This window comes from Haliotis cracherodii, unplaced genomic scaffold, assembly GCF_022045235.1.
Source record: "Haliotis cracherodii isolate W230 unplaced genomic scaffold, xgHalCrac1.p SCAF_8, whole genome shotgun sequence".
NCBI lineage: Eukaryota > Metazoa > Mollusca > Gastropoda > Lepetellida > Haliotidae > Haliotis > Haliotis cracherodii.
Window position 1 is genome coordinate 56294792 of NW_027266341.1, and position 22236 is coordinate 56317027.

General features: G+C 37.3%; 3 protein-coding genes across 3 annotated transcripts; 1 reads left to right on the plus strand and 2 right to left on the minus strand.

Annotated features, from left to right (window-relative positions):
• Nucleotides 1-6906: 6906 nt before the first annotated feature.
• LOC139451081 (uncharacterized) lies at nucleotides 6907-7922 on the minus strand. Its single transcript, XM_071232880.1, has 2 exons — nucleotides 7917-7922; nucleotides 6907-7479 (listed from the first exon to the last, which is right to left on the minus strand). Exons 1-2 carry the CDS (start codon nucleotides 7920-7922, stop codon nucleotides 6907-6909), a joined length of 579 nt encoding a protein of 192 aa, XP_071088981.1.
• A 3589-nt stretch (nucleotides 7923-11511) lies between these two features.
• LOC139451082 (uncharacterized) lies at nucleotides 11512-12682 on the plus strand. The gene is made up of 2 exons (XM_071232881.1): nucleotides 11512-11517; nucleotides 11981-12682. Exons 1-2 carry the CDS (start codon nucleotides 11512-11514, stop codon nucleotides 12680-12682), a joined length of 708 nt encoding a protein of 235 aa, XP_071088982.1.
• Nucleotides 12683-17676: 4994 nt separating this feature from the next.
• Nucleotides 17677-18623, minus strand: LOC139451083 (uncharacterized). Its single transcript, XM_071232882.1, has 2 exons — nucleotides 18618-18623; nucleotides 17677-18213 (listed from the first exon to the last, which is right to left on the minus strand). Exons 1-2 carry the CDS (start codon nucleotides 18621-18623, stop codon nucleotides 17677-17679), a joined length of 543 nt encoding a protein of 180 aa, XP_071088983.1.
• Nucleotides 18624-22236: the final 3613 nt, after the last annotated feature.

The following is a 22236-nucleotide window of genomic DNA, read 5'->3' on the forward strand; positions in this document are numbered from 1 at the left end:
AAGATCCGAAAATAATATAACATGATATGTTGACATTAGTGAAAATATAGTATATTGGTAAATGGACATGAGCAAGATACACAAAATGAAAAGGGGATCCGCTTAACTGTATAAGATGGACGTTGAAGGTGATTTGATTCGTCTGTGGGGATGAAGTGATGGATATCTGTACACGTCATGGTGGATCCCATTTCCTTCCTACCTCCTGCACAGGCGCACACACATGCACACATACACGCACACAGATATACGACTACACACATACATAACACACACATGTACACACGTACGCACAGGCAGAGGGAAGCCTTGCTGTCACACACACAGATAATCACACCACAATCATCAGTGTTGCAACACGTACCTACAAGTCTCACGGTTTACTCCCATCATAACTACAGCCCATTAGAACTACAGCCCATCATAACTACAGCCCATTAGAACTACAGCCCAAAATAAATACAGGGGTAATGTGAACACAACTGGCCTACCACTATCTTGATAATGGAAAAGCCTCTCCAGTGTCCAATCAAAACTACAGTAATTATACAGTAATTACTTTTAATATATATAAGAAATATAAGCAATTAAATATATTGATTAAATAGATTGAATTGAATAAATTAAAATCAATTAAATAATTTATTACATATATTTTTTCTGGTGATGTTATTATGTATTTTGTGATTGTTGAGTGGCTTGTCATGGAAACCAGTTACTTGTGATTGTTGAGTGGCTTGTTATAGATACCAGTTACCTGAGATTATCAAGAAGCCAGTTTAACACCTAATTAATCCGTTTTGATTATCACAATTACAAGCTGTATATAAGACTTCAGACTTCAGTTTTAAAAAAATCAAACTATAGCTGGGATGAGAACAGTTGGGTTTGTCTTGCCTCAGAAGGGGAAACCACAAGTTTTTCTTGATGGTTACCGTTACCAGAAAAGTGAGTGAGTGAGTTTGGTTTTACGCCACTTTTAGCAATAGTCCAGCAATATCACTGGGGGGGGGGGGGACATCAGAAATGGGCTTCACACACTGTACCTATGTCGAGATTCGAACCTGGGTCCTCGGCGTGCCGAGCGAACGCTTTAACCACGAGGCTACCTGACCGCCCCGTTACCAGAAAGTAGTAAGAGGGAAGCTGTGTACTTGTCATTAAGCACTGCAGAGGCAATTGTACAAATGGTGGTAAGTATTTCCGAAACACTTCAGATCGCCCCTCTAGTGATGCAGATAACTCGAATGCAGAGATGGCTGATTTTGACTTCGTTAAATTATATGTATGAATGTCATGTTGTCATGTATGTAAAATGAATAAAGTGCATCGATATCAAGTATCATGTGGGTCTTATGGCAGTAAAAAGCGGCCAGTCCATTTACATAATGGTAATTAATACCCACCTCCCTGACCACTAAACTTTAACTTTTGTAGTTTGAAGCTGTAGTTCTTATGGGATGCAGTTCTTATGACACAACACAAGTCTCACAACGTTAAAGTGATAAATATTTATGGTTAAACATCATTTCTATCGAGGGTAATCACAGGCCGCTAATTTACCCACATTGACTAACTGCGGAAGATAAATATTTTTACGATATAACCACAAAGATGGAATTAAAGGTTAATTGTTATTATATATCCGATATCCTAGTAACGGAGGGAACTGAAGAAGTGTTTAATGTTTCCATGGTCCATTGACATTGTCAATAACCCAGCAAGGTTCCATACACATGATTCTTCATCTGCTGCAATTCATGGATTCTTATTCGTATTTTATATATCATTAACGCAACAGGAGAAAGTTAAAGGGTTAGACTGTAAATTACGTCACTGATTTTAAAGTAGACTAGAGACAGTTAAACGAGTACTTGCTGGTAAGTTCAAATGCATAATTACAGCCTTAAAGGCAACACGACCTCACATGGATCACATAGGTCATATTGAGGCTGATAAATGTACTGTATCCTACAGTTCGTACCATATACATGACTTAATGCAATACATAGGAGTAATATACGAACAAATAAATATATAAGAATAAACGTGAAAGAGCTCAGGGTTTCAGGTACAGAATATAGTACCGCTGAACTAACAGTTTATTTATACTCCATGTATGTCCAGAGCGATCACATTGCATTTGCAAATCTTATCATAAGTTATATTGGACGAAATACAATTTTCATTAATGTATATGTGTTCGGAAAATATACTGTAACTCCTACTAAGTCAAAAGTGTCCTTGTACTGTTTAAAACACACACTTTTGAAGACATGCAAAACTGTATTTTGAGGTGAAAAACACATAACTGAAATGGTATTAACTTTTTGATTTGCTCCATAACTAAGATATTTTATCATCACTTGCGTATAAACTACGATATTGCTAGGGGAAAATATTTTACTTAATTTGAATTCTGTTTAGATTAACTTTATAACAATACCAGAACGCCTATGGAATCTGTCCTATTAAATCTAGTATATTAACATTTTCAAGAATTAGATTTTGTATTTACGTGATTCTTTAACAAAATTACAGAAATATATAGAAGAACATGACCACAGTTAAATTGGCTTTTGAGTATAAATACCAGAGAGCTGACGAATGACATTCGCATTTCAAGCATACAGTATCGCCATACATGTTGGTCATTGAATGGATTTTGAAGTTAATTAATAACAATGCTTCATATATAAGATCACTCAGATTTAATATAAGAATGACAATATATCATAAAGAGGTTAGATATCCCCAAACTCACTGAATACAATGAATGCGTATTCTCAATAGAGGATTATTATCCCATAACACACACGCGTAATAGCCCTATGCACATAGATATCCATGGATAAATGCATGTTGAATTTATTGCATATTGTTCGGGCATTTCCTTGGTTGATCAAGTTCACAATTGTGGTTCAGATGCATGTACATTTATGTATATGTATAAGATGGATTTCTGTTAATGGTATAGATTAAAATAACAAGGGCAGACCTATATGTAACACGCAGAACCTTTTTCACATGCTGATGAACAAAACGCGCTTAAAGATACTTTCGTCATCAGAACGCATACTTCATTTAATGTGTCTACGTTGTAAGTCTAATTAAAAAATCCATAATATAAGTTACCTGCATAAAGGCAAAAGGAACTGTATGAGAAAGGTACATGGTGTCCATTTTTCTTATACGTCACGACGTTGTATGTAGTGACGAGTGGCATACTTCGACATTGGCCTTGTGGTCTGGGGGAACCATCAACTGCCATATTGATTTACCTTGATGACATGAATCCGTTTTGATTAGATTTCGAAGCTTATTTTCATGTGCAATATGAAATGAAGTCATAGAGAATATTTCATGTGTCAAGTGAAGTATCATGTTTCTCTCATCGATTGAAGGGGGGAAAGGACATATGAACACGAGTGGCGTAGCAACGAGTGAAAATATCGCCTTTTCCCCAATAACGAGATGAGAGACACATGATATTTCACTCGACACATGGAACAGCCTATTCATTATGCACTTTTTGTGTTAAATTCATTACAAATGTATAACCTACCTAACACACAAGGACGGGTCACCACCTCTTGAATTTGCGGATAAAAAAAGTAGTTTCGTGTCTGCAAAATCATAAATATATAAACAAAAGTCACAAAAGAATATTAAGGGTCACGAAAATTCTGCATCATACATACATATATGATTATATACAAAATCAACTTTAACAAAAAATATTTTTGGAAACTTCGAGACCGCTTTTGGAAACGAAAGTATAAATGCTGGTCAAGTAACTAAAATGGCGCTTTGCGAAACCAACGGTCTCGACTGACGGGTTAAGGGAGAAATTTACAGTTTTATACGGAACATTTTCGAGAGAATAGCAAACGCTGTGAAGCGATATTAACTCCATAAACCATCTGTCATTATTTTGCCTTGTCAATGTGGAACAATGTGTCAACATAAAAAGGAAGTTAACAGTTTGTGAACGGGACAGACACTTAAGACAAAGGGAGACAATTTGAGGGGAGGTCATTCTTGTATGACAATATTAATAGTTCCGTCAAAGTGTTATGTTCCCTGCAATGAGCATATCCCTTTCTCGACTTCGGAAAACTTAGTCTTTCACAGTGAAGTATATGATAAATGTGTATCTGAAAATCGCGACAAATGGTTTTGTATAAAATTCGATTAACTGTGCATCAAGTGATGAACGACAAATACTCATGTTCAGGTGTAGGGTTATACAAGGAAACATGGATGTCAACGAGGGAGTTGCATTCCGAAATCCGAAGATGCTTTCACTGTAAGGATTTTATAAAACTAAAACCATCAGGGGTATTTCCAAAATTATTAACGTCATCCTATGATCTCCCACCGTTCTTGTCGCAGTTTGTTTAGGTTGAGGACATTTATTAACATGCACCCTTTGTAATATCTCAATCTTCATATATAACGGGTAACCAATCAGTGTTCAGAAATGCGTATAGATATTGCCTCAAAGTGTATTTACGCTGTCCTTACAGACAGGAGCCCAGTCTCCGGTCACGCTCAGTTGCGTCTGCGAGCAATTCGACGCAAGGCAGCTTGTGATCCCTAGCGGGCAGTGTCAGACAGTAGTGAAGAAGCCACAGATCAGTGCCCCTTTACCAAAGAAATGCACATGCTAAAATATTTGTATAGTATTTGAAAATAGCGAATGTTTAATTTTTTCTTGCAAAATCAATTGTATTTTGTTTCCTTTTAAATACCCACCTAAATTATCTATATTATTGACAGATATGTTTTTGATGCCAACTGATTAAATATTGTCTGTTGAACAATTGCTTTCTTTAAAAATAGGAAACTACTAAGATTAACGGCATATATTTACTTCTTTATATCCAACACTTCATTATGTTGACAACAAAACTTAAGGACAGATCCTATGCACAAAGGAAAAGTAACATGGTTTGAATATTGTAAAAAAATCACTGTCCAATCTTATGACATTAAATGTTAATTGATTGAAACTTACTAATCAATATAAAATAGCATTCTATCTTTACCAAAGTAATCTTTAAATTTTGAATTCAATGTACCGATTTTAAAATAATAATTGGTTTTGGTCTTTCCAAAATGTATGTGTACATTTACCCTTTTTATGTTAAAAAATATAGACACTCGTGACTGCGTTTGGGAATAGATTTGATAAAAGACAAATCAAGTCAAAAGGTCAACTTTATGTAATATGATAGAACAGGACATCATTATCTGTATGTTCACGTTAACTGTTGGCGTGTTACATGTTGGACACCATAACTTGACAATTCCAAAATTATTTCCCTTTGTGAACGAAAATCAGCGTGACACTTTCAAATTTTGAAAGAATTACGGATCTTGTAAGATATAAAACATAATTAAATGCTCTAATACAAATAACTTGACATTATATTTATGTCCGTGGATTATTCATAATATATATTGGATATATTAATAACAAAACAAACTTGACAAGCTCGACATTATGACACGCTCGTGGATGTGCTGTTTCCTGAACAAGTTTTTGGGGTGTTAATGTCAGTGTTTTCACAATTAACTTAACTTTTTTTATAAACACAAAAATGTATTGTCAAACTGAGCCAGTATACATCAGACTTGAACATATATTGTCTGCTGTTCGATCAACGGTTTCATCATTGTAATTTAGAATAACGTCCCTTACTTTCGTCCTTGACTTTGTACGCGGTTTCTTTACACAAAGTTCTGCGCTTTCGTGAGTGAACCATTAGAAGGTATAATAGTGAAGTATCTTTGGATACATTACTTCAATTCTAATAGCTACAGTGTGGTAACTCTACACTTATTGATTATAACATTTCTTGCGTTTGAAAAAACCGTCTTTGCATGGCACGCAAATGCCATTGTGTAGAACGTAAAACGTCTGGATCTATGTAGGATATAAGTCGGATATGCGAATAGCATGACATACACGTATGCGTACATTTTGACTATATTGTGCCCTGTAAGCTTGTTATTCTGGACTGTTGGGAACGGCTATACAAAGTACTAGTACATAATTGAGGAACATTTCTATGAACGCAAGATACATTAATACGGAAATACTTTTCTCTGGACAATGTCATTGGGAAAGGTACTGTCCGGATCAATGGAGTTTCGCTGCATACAAATAGAGTTGTTAGAATAACCGAGATCCACCGCTGGACCAATACGTTCAAAGCGGGTGCAATATGGGATGCTAGGTCATGTTACCCCATGACACGAGGTGTGGTTTAACGCCGTGTGTCAGGTATATCAGCTTGTAGTGACGCAGGTTTTAGACGTTACCCATTTTGTTGAAACCCACGATCAAGGGAATGGCGCTGACAAACCTGGAAACATAATCAGGGCGAACTGGGATTTAAACCCGTGACCACAGATTCCTGGCACAACTAATAGCTCTTTGCAGCGCCTCAGACGTTAGCGCCACCTTTGCCCCCTGTTTGCCAATGAACCTCGATCAGTACAATCAGCAAAAACGTTCTCTGGCATGCATCTCTCGTCATTTTTAGGGAGTTCTTTTTCGTGTTAGTGGCTTTGCAAATCGGTCCAGAAACCTGTGATCGTGTGTTCGAATTCCTGTTAGACTTGATTATATTTATTAGAATTGTCAGCACCACACCTGTGCTCGAGGCTTTAGCCTAAGAAATAAAGACTTGCATCACTTCGTGTTTTCTTCCCAAATGAAACGCCGTGAAATGACTGAAAAACTGTTCAAAGCGGTGTTAAACCTAGCTCACTCAATGATTCGTAACTTGTAATAAAAATACAACAATATATATGTTTAGGAAATTTTATTTGTCAAGATAATTTAACGATGGATCCAGCATAAAACACATTCATACATCAGACAAGCATACGTCTCTAGTTGTAGTAATAGGGAGTGGCTTTGCCAACGAACGACCCAGCAACTCCATGACCAACAAAGGGTCCACCATGTACATAAACACCCTGTCCGGCAACGCCGTTTCCGACGAAAGGTCCATGTCCAGCAAATCCATTTCCTACAAGACCAGCTACATGTCCGACATTCTTACCGTAGCCGTAGTTGTTGTTGTAGGGGTTGTAACCGTACCCATGTCCCTGACCAGCAACTACGTGTCCGGCGAAAGGTCCACGTCCAAAAACAACCCCATCATGTCCGTAGACTCCTTGTCCGACGAAAGGTCCGTGCCCTACAAGACCAGCTCCATGCCCAGCAACTTTCCCAACACCTTTACCATAGTCATAGGTGTTGTAGTTGTTGGGGCTGTAGTCGTAACTGTAACCTTTACCAGCAATACCTTTGTTGCCAAAGCCTTTACCGTAGCCATAGTCATTGTAACCGTTGTACGGGTTGTACCCATAGCCTTTACCAGCATCACCGAAAGATCCGGATCGGATGGGCTTCTGTGCCAGGACAGATGCGACTAGCACGGACAACACAGCGACGACGGCCTGAATATAACAGAACGGTTCTAATGTAGTTTGAATCAATAAAATAATCTGAAGATAAAGAAAATATTTGTCCAAATCATATTAGATTCAATGTTGGAGAACAAACACTTGCTCTATACGCAAAAATAGTAAAAAATAAGAAATTGGGATATAATGCATTATGATTATGGTGTGTAAATTTCAAGTTAAGTACAGAACGGCTGAAGTTAATTTCGACTTAACTTTATCTTGGTGGAAATACCTTTCTCCACAAGACACCCTTGTTATGATTTTTGTGAAAAACAAACATGTTTAAGCTAAAAATAGCACGATGATTTAAGCCACGTGTTTGTATGAAGCAGGGCTTGGAATGAGCGCTCGATGGCTACCTTTTAAGAATTCCGAGGTAAGGGGATTAACCAAAGCTGACTCTGATCCTAGATTAGAAGTTAACTTACCTTCATGATGAACAGACTTGACTAGACGATAACACCAGTGTTGAGATGACTGATACCACCACTGTGGTGCTGCCTCCATATATACATCCTTAGCAGGGTCACGTGAAGACTACCCCTGAGTCACACTGCCAAACAAACATCACGTGACCACATCATTTGGCGAATTTGTGTTATGTAACTCAGTTTTAGTGTCCAGAACATACCGATCGATTAGAATAAATCATGAAGAAATAAAAAATACAATTATATATGATGATACTGTTAATTTATTAATTGTTAAGATTCATTCAATTTCATAGTTATGTTCTGTAAAAATAAAAATAAAATAACTTGGTTCCAATACTTGTCAACAGAGGGTTGTAGAAAATTATGACTGAGGTAGAGACTTCGGCACAAAAAAGCAGAAAGAGGAAACAAAATTTCCACTTCCTATGCATTTCCATAAAAAACTAGTCACATGTACTGTATTAGCGTTTTCGTGTAGCACACTTCGAATATTTTGTTGTTGCAAAATGACACACTCACATTGAAATTTAAAGAAAACAAAGTCGATTAATGACATATTTTCAAGTGTACAAACTCTATATCAATAGTATTTGGGACTGCCCTTTCAGACGTTTCCTCATTCATCCTCTATGCGCCATATCACGAAGTAATTGCAACCATCTTGAAACAAATATTGTGAGCCATTCGTATAATTTTCATCACAATTTGCCTTTATTGCCCAATGGAATGAATCCTTCCACAAGTTACTATCTGGTGCTGACGTTTCATATTTTCTGGTATTTTAGACAATTGTCAATGTGAGATGAATGTCACTTTTAGATATTTCCAAAAGATCTTCAATATCATTCTCAGATAATCGAAATAAAGTGTTGATGTGTTTGAAGTATATTTATGCTGAACACTTTGAATGGGGCAGTTGTACTTGTTGTACTGTGTTTTAAATTTAAAGCTGGATAAACCGATTAGTTCTTTGACACTTAAATAACATTACACGATTGTATAATTGACGATAATAATAACCATCGTAAGCTATTTAATGGGTATTTGCAGAGATACATGTAGGGGTACTAACTGGTTACTTTTCCCCATTTATGTGTCTTTGTGTTATGTCATAGTCATTGGCATTAGCATGGTTGCTCAATTCAGCAATCAATTCTTAACATACATTTGTGAAGATGAAGTTACAAAACTTATACATTCAAGACAACGTGTATGGGATATTTCATTAATGTAATTAAATTGACCGACCATCCAGGTTGAAACGAGCTGTGAATATGCATACCTTCATGCGTATCACGTCTCATTAAAGATTTAAGGCTACGGATATGATCTTGATACCTAGTGCGGTCAGAACAGGGTCGAACGTATTGCCCCGGGCGAGGAATCTATCCCACGTCATCACAAGTTTACTCCAAATTGAATACATTTTTATAGAAAACATTGTAGAATATTTTTACCATGACATAATTAGCTTCAATCAAACATTCCATTCAATATTGAATTATTATTATTATAGTACTTTCTTCAATTATATTTGTTCACTATTTCACGCAAACATATCAATCAATTTGCATGTCAAACTTTTTTCAGATGCTGAATATGTTATTTAAAGCCATTGTATGAGTACGACTTTATCACTAGGAAACCTGGCACTGGTCAGACAGCTTATAGTCAGTTGGCCAGGGGGGAAAAAAAGATTTTCGTTCCGACATTTTCCTGTATTCCTTAAACCTTTTCTATTGCATAAAAGGGGGTATCTGTACACAATTTTCATTGGGTAGTAAGCTTGCAAGTGTGTGCGTGAATTTTCAGGGGGTCAAAATTGCATAAATGAAAGGAAACATGCATAATTTGACAAAATTGGCTGTAACATTTTTATGAAGACATTAAACTATCCACATTATGTCTTTGATTAAAGGTAATGTGTTCGGTTGTCTGATTTTGGCAAACATTTTGTTTCATTTAACTGTTATTCTAATTCTCAGTGGAAACATTGATAAAAATAATGTTTTTTACTTCATTTTCAAATCGAGTGAGTAGGTAAAACACTAATTCCATTGAATTGAGACAATAAAACCACTATAACTGTGTATTAAAATCTCCCTGACCCATTGTACTATCCTATTCAAAGAACCAAATGCAAACATATTTCATAGGGGCTGATATATTGTATACAATGTTACCCCACCCCTCAAAAACCAATTTTAACGAAGATTGCTTATTGAGATATGGTGGTAGATTATGTTGATGCAGTTGATGAGTGGAATAATTGCAACATTGCTTAAAAACACCAAAATAGTAAACTCTTAAAGAAAAGTGATGTTTCAAGTTTTTCTGTGAGCATTTATGATGGCCATCTTGAATTTCAAGATGGCCGCCATTTTGACCTGTTTTCAAAATCAAGATCTAATATAGTTCTTGACAACATGGTCATGTAATATATCATAAGAAAGCTTTAATTGTCTTTTCAATGATGTACATTATCCCCAACAATGAAAAAAGGAAATATTTAAAGCTAATTCCTCTAGCGACTTCAAACCATACCCAAATTTAGATTTAAATTTAAATGGACATATTTTCACTCAAAATTGTAGGTTTACTGCAACCCCCTGATTGTGGACAAAAAACTACCACTGTAGCTTATTATCACCAGCTGGCATTGGAATTACCTATGTAAAAACAACAAATTCATAAATTGTTTTATCTTAATTTGGAAACATTAAAATTAATGTATCATTTTTACATTAATTTTGGATATTGATTAAGTCCAATGGCCAGGACTTCATGCAAATGACACCATGCTTGCAAGTAACAAGCTACCTGGGTTGCAGAGTCTGTTAGTGCTGTTACATAAAGAAAAGGGGACAAAGTAAAATGCAAGTAATCTGTATCTTGTCACCTGTAAACTTCTCGAGAAAGACAATGTAGTACACGCAGGAGTTCAAATTAGCCGATCAAACTGAACACTGAAATGTACTAGTTTACCGTGTGAAAAAGGGAACAGGTTTATTGTACATGAATCAAACAATGTATGTATGTATGTATGTATGTATGTATGTATGTGTGTGTGTGTGTGTGTGTGTGTGTGTGTGTGTGTGTGTGTGTGTGTGTGTGTGTGTGTGTGTGTGTGTGTGTGTGTGTGTGTGTGTGTGTGTGTGTGCATTTTCTTCTGTATCATTTTCAATTGTCATCTTCATATAGTGTTCTTGACCTTCACACATTAATGATGACAACACTATTGTAACTGTACCCACAAACGAAAGTGAGTTTTAAACACAAGTACTTATTTAAACACTTGAAATTACATCACTAATCAAAACATTCACATTGAACAAGTTTGTTCACTGTATTATTTTACTTGGGAAGCTGTAAGACTTTGATGACTGATTTAATGACATCACCAATGCTGAGTTACGAAACTGTTGACATATTCTTTTATACGATACGGTCACGTGATGCGCGCTTAACGGTAAAACTCTTGGTGTAACGATCACGTGACCCTGTTAAGGATGTATATATGGAGGCAACACCATCTTGGTGGCATCAGTCATCTCAACAGTGGTGTATCGTCTAGTCAAGTCTGTTCACCATGAAGGTAAGCTACCATTGTACCGATACAGTAATACAAGCATGAAATAGTGTCTCTCAGTTAATTTTGAAGCTTTCTTTAAATGAAATACTTAACTAAAATTGTATGTCCAAAACATGAGCAACCTGCTTGTAACCAGGTGAAGAAAACTTTATATATTAAGATGCGCCAAAGCACGAGGTTGCACCCATGTGATGCACAGTGGTGTGGGTTGATAGGGAACTGACAAGGAATTGAAACGAAAATTTGTACCCAAAATATAATTCATATTTGATGTACCGGGAAACTACATTAATCCGTACACTTTTCCAGATTAACGAAAGATGGTAACGGATTAACGTCACTTTGTATACATCAAAGGGTCCAACCATTCCATATTCCAATGGATACAGTTAATATGACTTTTAACATTTGTATGAAGGTGTTTAAAGTTTAAAGTTCTCAAACTCTAATGTGTTCTTATATTCAGGTCGTCATCGCTGCGTTGTCTGTGCTAGTTGCCTCTGCCTTGGCCCAAGTGCCTTTAGAAACTGGATCCGTCGGAGTCGGCACTGTCGGTGTTGCTGGTACAGGCTATGGCTACAACCCATACAACAGGAACCATGGTTACAATGGCTATGGCTACGGTAAAGGCGTTGGCAACGTTGGTGTTGGAAAGGTTTACGGCAACGGCTACACTCCCTACAACTATAACAACTATGGCTACGGTAAAGGCGTTGGGAAGGTCGGTGTTGCCGGTCCCTTCGTTGCAGGACATGGATTTGGTCTTGTTGGACATGGACACGGACCTTTCGTTGGTGAAAACGGCATTGCTGGAAAGGGACATGGCTACGGCTACAACACCTACAACGGAGCTGGGAATGGAGTTGGTCTTGTAGGAAATGGACTCCTTGGACACGCCGGACACGGCCTCGCAGAGCCCTTCGCAGTCGGCCACGGTGTTGCTGGAAAGGGACATGGCTACGGCTACAACCCCTACAACAACAACTACGGCTACGGTAAGAACGTCGGACATGGAGCTGGTCTTGTTGGAAATGGATTTGCTGGACATGGACCTTTCGTCGGACACGGAGTTTCCGGGCACGGTGTTTATGGACATGGTGGACCCTTTGTTGGTCATGGAATTGCTGGTTCGTTCGTTGGCAAAGCCACTCCCTATTACTACCACTAGGGACGTATGCTTGTGATGCCTGATGTATGAATGCTTTGGTACTTTATTGATATGTTTTTGTATCCATTTACGAATGGGCAATAAATCTGTTGTTACATGTATGTTGTATTATTCAAGTACTGTGTATAGTTTGGTCGTTGTATTACATGTAACGAATATTCTATAGAAATCCTCCCCTGGCCACGTTATACAAGGACACTTTCAAGAGGCACTTGTTGTTACCTGTTACCCTGATAAAACAAGGACTGGTCGGCTCGGAGTCAGTATAGTATTTCTAAGTGGATAATCATGTTACACTGCGGCATGGTATCTCAGTGAGCCAGCACTATAACATCGTCATGGTTCCGGACTAGTACAAGCTGACACACACACACACACACACACACACACACACACATACACTGACGCACACATACACTGACGCACGCACGCACGCACGCTCGCGCGCATGCATGCACGTCACTTATTAAGCGCAATAATCTTGAAGCTGACGTTAAACTCCGTCATCTCACCTTATTTTATACATAACAGTAGTTCTACCTTCATACTTTCATATAGTCCATGGCAGGTTTAGCACATTTGTGGCAATGACAAAGCGAGGGACAGGAAGCATATTTTGGGTATCGAACGTAGCGTATGATGAGGGATCACAGGTGGCCAAGTCTTCTGAGTTTCGTTTCTTCGGCGTGCTGCATCCTGTGGTCTGGGCCTCAATTACCAGATTCGCCCTGGTTATGTTTATAGCTTTATCAACACCATATCTGTTTTGGTTGGTTTCAATAAAGTGGTAAACGTCTGAGACCTTCGGCGTCCTTCCACATGAAGCTGACACCCGTGACGTAAAACAAATACTTTTCAATGTGGTATTAAACTCACTCACTCACTATAACCAGTTAACATTGTTGGTCGTCCGCCGCTTTCATTGCATTTCTAAAATACATATTTGTATGTCTTGTGCTTTTAGTAAGATTCACTTAATAACTGTTACATAAAACACCTATCAACAAAGTATGGCGCAATATAGGTTCAAACATAGGCTTTTTATTTCATTATACTTTAATCACATATAATACAGGTATTGAACGTTTGCAGCATAGCCGTTTCGGAAAGGTATTTCGAGACTTAAAGAAGCTAAAGCTACTCTTTTGAGTTTTAATTCTCGACCACAGGTCACTATTATGACGACAGTCCGCTCATCGTTACGCAAAAGCGAAAAGCGTCAAATTCCAACCTCTCTATCGTCCCTTAAACTTGAAATACACCCTCCTTATTCGATCGAGTTTTCTGAACAAAATGTACATCAATCATACATGAAAAAAACACTGCATTTTGTAACCAATAAATGTGCGTGTCATTATTTCGAAATATCCTACCGACAATAATTAAGGAAGAAATACTTTCCTATCAATATATGCTATCAATATATGCAATAATCAGCTGTTTTATTCAAAGGTGCTTATTGTGATTTGAAACCTCTGGTTGACCAGTCAGAATCGAGTATTTTCCAAATTCAAGGAAGAATAATAGTATCTTTGAATGTGTGTTTCGGGCAATGCGCATGAACGAGTGACCACTGCTTTACAACTAAAAATTTCGTTTGCTTCTCTGACCAGCTTAAACTAATTCTGTGCTAAATTCTTACTGCTATTGGAAGCACTTCATTAGTTTTTGTCGGTGTTTGCAATTGATTTTTGCATCCATCAACACTTCTTACTGCTATTGAAAGCACTTCACTAGTTTTTGTCGGTGTTTGCAATTGCTTTTGCATCCGTCAACAATTCTTACTGCTGTTGCAAGCACTTCACTAGTTTTTGTCGGTGTTTGCAATTGTTTTTGCATCCGTCAACAAATCCAAGCGTGAGCCAATTTCACGTCTGGGTCATGCGATTGAATTTAATTGGCAAATGTTGTTAAACGACGCATTCAACACCATTCAAGTAATATCACGGCGGGGACAAGAGGTGGCTTCAGGCATTGTACTCATACAAACAAGTAACTGAAAACATGAGAAATGGTCCATGTTATCAGGGAGGATGACTCGCAATCAGCCAAACAGGGCATGATCACCCACTCTTTCGACAGTCATTAGATACTGGGGATATTTTCTACTCGAAATAGCCGCAAGGTCCCGGTTATATGAAACATCGACATATGTGTCTGTCAAACGACAAGCCGACGGAAAACTACGAAAATATTATCTCGACGGTAAACACACAATACATGTACAGTCAAACACCGTTGTGTCGAACTTTGATGTGTTGAACTTTGGGTTGTCTATAAGAAAAAGCATGATCCCTCCATATTCATTCTTTATTTACCATTTTAGGTTTTGTCGAACCTCGGACAACTCGGAATATTTACGTAGGTCCCTTCAACTTCGACACAACGCTGTTTGACTGTATGTGTGCCCTATATATCCACCTTGCAAAAGCAATCGTACTTCCACACAGGGTTTTAATTATAAAAGGTAACCTTTTTAGAAGGATGAAGACCACAAACGTCACTTTGTTACTATTTCATCCCTCGGAGGGAATATATCGTCTCGGTGATTTAGCCTCTGTCCGGACAGCGAAATGTCGGTGGCTTGACCCCTTGACTGACTTAACAACGACAGTACTTGTTGTCCTGCCTGGTGCTCGGCATCTGTCTGAGTGGAGTTGGTGCTCGGCATCTGTCTGAGTGGAGTATCCGTGTTACACTGCACCATGGTATATCAGTGCCCTAAGCTTTAAAACCGTCAGAAGTCTGCATTAGTACAAGCAGCCACACACGTGCATGCACGTCGCTGTATAAGTAAAATAATCGTGAACATGACGTTAAAATCCCATTTCACCTCACCTCACCTCAAACTCACCTCGGCTCTGCTACGCCTAAAGAACTGCATATGTAGAGATTGTACAACCCTGCACTGATTTGGATTTGAAATTGAAATCCGCTTGGGTCACTTTGTACATCAACGACTGACAATGAAACTGGAAATCATGAATATCACGATCTTTCATATTCATTGAAAATGCCAAAAATAATTTTCGCGGCATTAAAACAAAAGCTTCATTTTTCATGGCAAGAAATATCATTATAAAGCTATAAAGCACCTTTTTTTACACGACACAGTATTAAAAGTATTAACGAATACATGAAGGTAACAAATCAAAACATGCAATGTGTTTTATTGTTTGATAATATAGGGGATAGCTTTTCCAGATGGAAAGCTCCGAGGAGACCTTTACAACAAAGCATCAGCAATGTTTGTCTGGTTAAAATATACATACACTGATCAGTTGTTTCCCACTTGAATTACTTTACACGATTGTATAGACGATGGCCGAAAATATCGTTTTAACAACTATCATATTTAGCATCTATATATCCTGACTATGTGCATATTTCAAAAATAACTTTACTAAAAACTATTTATGAATTTCATGTAAGTGGTATTTCCAGAGATGCGTGAAGGGGTACTGGCGGGACATTGTTTCACGGTTTATGTGACTACGTGTTATTTTACATTTGCATACGTACTCAATTCAATAATCAATTCTTCAAATCCATTCGGGAGGTTACTCAATTCAATCATTAACTGCTTGCATGTAAATGCAACAAAACTAATGCATTCAACACAACGTTTATGGGATACTTCATTAAAGTAATTATAGACCATTCAGGTCGAAGCTGAAGCTGTAAATTTGCATACCTTCATGTATACCACATCACATTAAAGATTTAAGCCTCGACACCGAGGGTAGTCACAATAGCGTCGAACGTATTGCCCCGGGCGAGGAATCTATCCAACGTCATTGAATCCAAATTAAACACATTAAACACTAATTGGCCTCCCATTTGTCAGACAGCGTTTAACAACACAAGAAAACAACAACCCTGCATTCAGCCATATTCCAGGTGACAAAATCCAATGATTTACATCATGAGCATCGATCTACTACCACTACAATAACAACAACAACAACAACTACTACTACTACTACCACTACTACTACTACTACTACTACTACTACTACTACTACTATAAAAGCTACCACTACTACTACTACTATATGTACTGCTGCTACTCCTACTATACCTTTTGCCTCCAGTTGGTATTGAAATCATCCATGTGAAAAAAATCAATTAATTGTTTTATTTTCATTTGCAAAAATAAAAACAGAATTTATCAGTTCTAAATTTGAATATGGATTGAGACTGCCGTGGGTCCAATGAACAGGGTGTCTTGTAGATGACACCACGTTAGCAAGTAGCACTTCGGTTGCAGATCTAGAGTCTATTACAAATTATGCTCCCGTATGCAATTAAGTCAAAACTCAAACATAACTCAAATTCAGTTAAAGGGAACAACGTAGTTGATGAAAGAAATGTATGTGCATGTTTCATGGGGATTTTAAACTTCACAGGAAAAGCAATGTCGTACGCACTGGAGTTCAAATTAGCCGATCAAACTCAACACTGGTTTGTACAAGAATATGTTTATTGGCATGAGTCACCCAATAAGCAAGAAGTTAAAACATATACGATATACCGCTGCCAGTGTAGTCGTAATATATGCAAAGACAGATGTTAAGATTACCTTTTAGCAGTTGATAGTCAACGTTGTATGAAAAGGTAAGAACCTGTATGTCCATTGTATTATCTGCGGTAACTTGTGCCAGAAACCTGTGATCGTGTGTTCGAATTCCTGTTAGACCTGATTATGTTTATTAGAATTGTCAGCACCACACCTGTGCTCGAGGCTTTAGCCTCAGAAATAAAAACTTGCATCACTTCGTGTTTTCTTCCCATTTCAAACTGAAACGCCGTCAAATGACTGAAAAACTGTTCAAAGCGGTGTTAAACCTACCTCACTCAATGATTCGTAACTTGTAATAAAAATACAACAATATATATGTTTTGAAAACATTATTTGGTAAGATAATTTAACGATGCAAAAGGTATATACATCCATTATAAAACACATTCATACATCAGACAAGCATACGTCTCTAGTGGTAGTAATAGGGACTGGCTTTGGCGACGAACGACCCAGCAACTCCATGACCAACAAAGGGTCTTCCATGTCCATAAACACCGTGTCCGACGAAAGGTCCATGTCCAGCAAATCCATTTCCTACAAGACCAGCTCCATGTCCGACGTTCTTCCCGTAGCCGTAGTTGTTGCTGTAGGGGTTGTAACCGTAGCCATGTCCCTGACCGGCAACTACGTGTCCTACGAAAGGTCTACGTCCAAAAACAACGCCATCATGTCCGTAGACTCCTTGTCCGAGACTAGCTCCATACCCAGCAACTTTCCCAACACCTTTACCATAGCCATAGGTGTTGTAGTTGTTGGGGCTGTAGTCGTAACCATAACCTTTACCAGCAATACCTTTGTTACCAAAGCCTTTACCGTGGCCATAGTCATTGTAACCATTGTACGGGTTGTACCCATAGCCTTTACCAGCATCACCGAAAGATCCGGAACGGATGGGCTTCTGTGCCAGGACAGAGGCGACTAGCACGGACAACACAGCGACGACGGCCTGAATATAACAGAACGGTTCTAATGCAGTTTGAATCACAAAAATACATCTGATAATAACGAAAATATTTGTCCAAATCATAATAGATTCCATGTTGGAGAACAAAAACTTGCTCTATAATAGTAAATATATATTTCTATGAAAAGTAAAACTAAAGTAAGAAGTCGGGATAAATGTATTTTCTGTGATATTTTTGTTTGTAAATTTCAAGTTAAGACAGAACGGCTGAAGTTAATTTCGATTTAACTTTATCTTGGTGGAAATACCTTCGCACGATGAGTTATAAGCCACGTGTTTGTATGAAACAGGGCTTGGAATGGGCGCTTGATGGCTACCTTTTAAGAATTCCGAGGTAAGGGGATTAACCAAAACTGACTCTGATCCTAGATTAGAAGTTATCTTACCTTCATGATGAACAGACTTGACAACAGTGTTGAGATGACTGATACCACCACTGTGGTCTTGCCTCCATATATACATCTTCAGCAGGGTCACGTGAAGACTACCCCCTGAGTTAAACTGCCAAACGAACATCACGTGACCACATCATTTGACGAATTTGTGTTTTATAACTCAGTTTTAGTGTCCACAATATATATACTGATCGAGTAGACTTAATCATGAAGATATTACAAATAAAATTATATATAATTTATACTGTTAATTTATTAATTTTCAAGATTCATTCATGTTCATAATTATTTATTTTCTGTAAAAATAAAAATATAATAACTTGGTTACAATACTTGTCAACAGAAGGTTTTGGAAAATTATGACTAAGGTAGAGACTTCGGCACAAAGAAGCAAGTAGAGGAAAAACAAAGTTTCCGCTTCCTATTCATTTTCATCAAAAATAGTCATATATACTGTATTAACATTTTTGTGTAGCACACATTGAATATTTTTGTGACACACTCACATTGAAATGTAAAGAAAACAAAGTCGATTAATTACATATTTCTAAGTGTACAAGTTCGAGATCAATAGTATTTGGGACTGCCCTTTCACATGCTTCCTCCTTCAGCTTCTTATCACTAAGTAATTGCAACTATCTGGAACAAATATTGTGAGCCATTCGTATAGTTTCCATCACAATTTTGCCTTTTCGCCCAATGGAATGAATCTTTTCACAAAATAATATCTGGTGCTGAAGTTTCTGGTATTTTTAGACAATTTTCAATATGAGATCGATGTCACTTTCCAAAAGATCTGTCAATATTATTTTTAGATGATTGAGATAAAATATTGATGTGTTTGAAGTATAATTATGCTGAATAACTGTGTGTTGGACAGTTTCACTTGATGTACTGTGTTTTAAATTTAAAGCTGGATAAAAAAAAAATATGGCTCTCACACGTGGCATTACACGATTGTATAATTGACGAAAATATCCTTATAATAACTATCGTAAGCTATTTGATGGATATTTGCAGAGATACATGTAGGGGTACTAACGGGTTACTTTTCCCCATTTATGTGACTTTGTGTTATGTCATTGGCATTAGCATGGCTGCTCAATTCAGCAATCAATTCTTTACATCCATTTGTGAAGATGAAGTAACAAAACTAATGCATTCAAGACAACGTGTATGGGCTATTTCATTAACGTAATTAAATTGACCATCCGGGTTGAAACGAGCTGTGAATATGCAAAGCTTCATGTATATCACATCTCATTAAGGATTTAAGCCTGCGGATATGATCTTGATCCCGAGTGCGGTCAGAACAGCGTCGAATGTATTGCCCCCGGCTAGGAATCTACCCCACGTCATCACAAGTTTACTCCAAATCGAAAACATTTTTATAGACAGCATTGTAGAGTTTTTTTACAATGACATAATTAGCTTCAATCAAACATTCCATTCAATATTTAAAAGTACTTTCTTCAATTATATTCGTTCACTATTTCACGCAGACATATCAATAAATTTGCATGTCAAACTATTTTCAGGTGCTGAATATGTTGCTTAAAACCATTGTATGAGTACGACTTTATGACAAGGAAACCTGGCACTGGTCAGACAGCTTATAGTCAGTTGGCCAGGGGAGAAAAAGAAGATTTTCGTTCCCACATTTTCCTGTATGCCTTTCCACTTTTTCTATTGCATAAAGGAGGTATATTTTCGAAATTTTCATTGGGTAGTAAGCTTGCAAGTGTGTACGTGAATTTTCAGGGGATCAAAATTGCATGAATTGAAGGAAACATGCATAATTTGACAAAATTGGCTGTAACATTTTTATTAAGTCATTAAACTATCCATATTATGTCTTTGATTAAAGGTAATGTGTTCGGTTATCTGAATTTGGCAAACATTTTGTCTCTTTTTACTGTTATTCTAATTCTCAGTGGAAACATTGATAAAAATAATGTTTTTAACTTCATTTTCATATCGTGTGAGTAGGTAAAACACTATTTCCATTGAACTGAGACAATAAAACCACCATAACTGTGTATTAAAATCTGCCTGACTCATTGTTCTATCCTATACAAAACACAAAATGCAAACATATTACATAGGGGCTGAGATATTGTATACAATGTTACCCCACCCCCAAATAAACAATTTTGACGATAATTGCTTATTGAGATATGGTGGTAGATCATGTTGATGTAGTGGATGAGTGGAATAACTGCAACAATTCATAAAACAACCAAAATAGTAAACTCATAAAGAAAAGTGATGTTTCAAGTTTTTCTGGGAGTATTTATGGTGGCCATCTTAAATTTTGACTTGTTTTCAAAATCAAGATCTAATATTATATAGTTCTTGACAACGTGTCATGTAATATATCATATGAAAGCTTTTTACATTGTCTTTTCAATGATGTACATTATCCCCAACAATGTAAGAAAGGAAATATTGAAAGCTAATTTCTCTCGTGATTTCAAAACATGCCCAAATTAAGATTTAAATTAAAATGGACACATTTTCACTCAAAATTGTAGATATACTGCAACCCCCTAATTAAGTGCACAAAAAAAACTACCACTATATCTTATTATCTCCAGCTGGCATTGGAATTACCTTTGTAGAAACAGCAAATTCATCAATTGTTTTATCTTAATTTGGAAACATAAAAAATAATGTATCATTTTTACATTAATTTTGGATATGGATTAAGTCCAATAGCAGGGACTTCATGCAAATGACACCATGCTTGCAAGTAACAAGCTACCTGGGTTGCAGAGTCGGTTAGTGCTGTTACATAAAGAAAGGGGACAAAGTAAAATGAAAGTAATCTGTTTCTTGTTATCTGTAAACTTCTCGACAAAGACAATGTAGTACACGCTGGAGTTCAAATTAGCCGATCAAACTGAACATTGAAATGTACTGGACTACCGTGGGGGAAAATGGGAACAGGTTTATTGTACATGAATCAAACAATGTATGTACATGTATGTATGTGTGTGTGCGTGCGTGCGAGTGAGCGAGCGTGCGTGCGTGCGTGATGTGTGTGTGTGTGTGTGTGTGTGTGTGTGTGTGTGTGTGCGCGCGTGATGTGTGTGTGTGTGTGTGTGTGTGTGTGGTTCGTGCGTGTGTGTGTTCTCAGCTTCTGTGGTTCGTGCGTGTGTGTGTTTTTTTTTAGCTTCTGTGCATTTTCTTCTCTATCATTTTCAATTGTCATCGCTATAGTGATCTTGACCTTCACACATTAATGATGACAACACTATTGTAACCGTACCCACAAACGTAAGTGAGTTTTAAACACAAGTACCTATTTAAACACTTGAAATTGGATCACTAATCAAAACATTCACATTGAACAAGTTTGTCCACTGTATTATTTTACTTGAGAAGCTGTAAGACTTTGATTATTGATTTCATGGCATCCCCAATGCTGTGTTACCGAATTGTTCACATATTATCGTATACGATATGGTCACGTGATATGCGCTTAACGGTAAAACTCTTGATGTAACGATCACGTGACCCTGTTAAGGATGTATATATGGAGGCAGCACCATGTTGGTGGCATCAGTCATCTCAACACTGGTGTATCGTCTAGTCAAGTCTATTCACC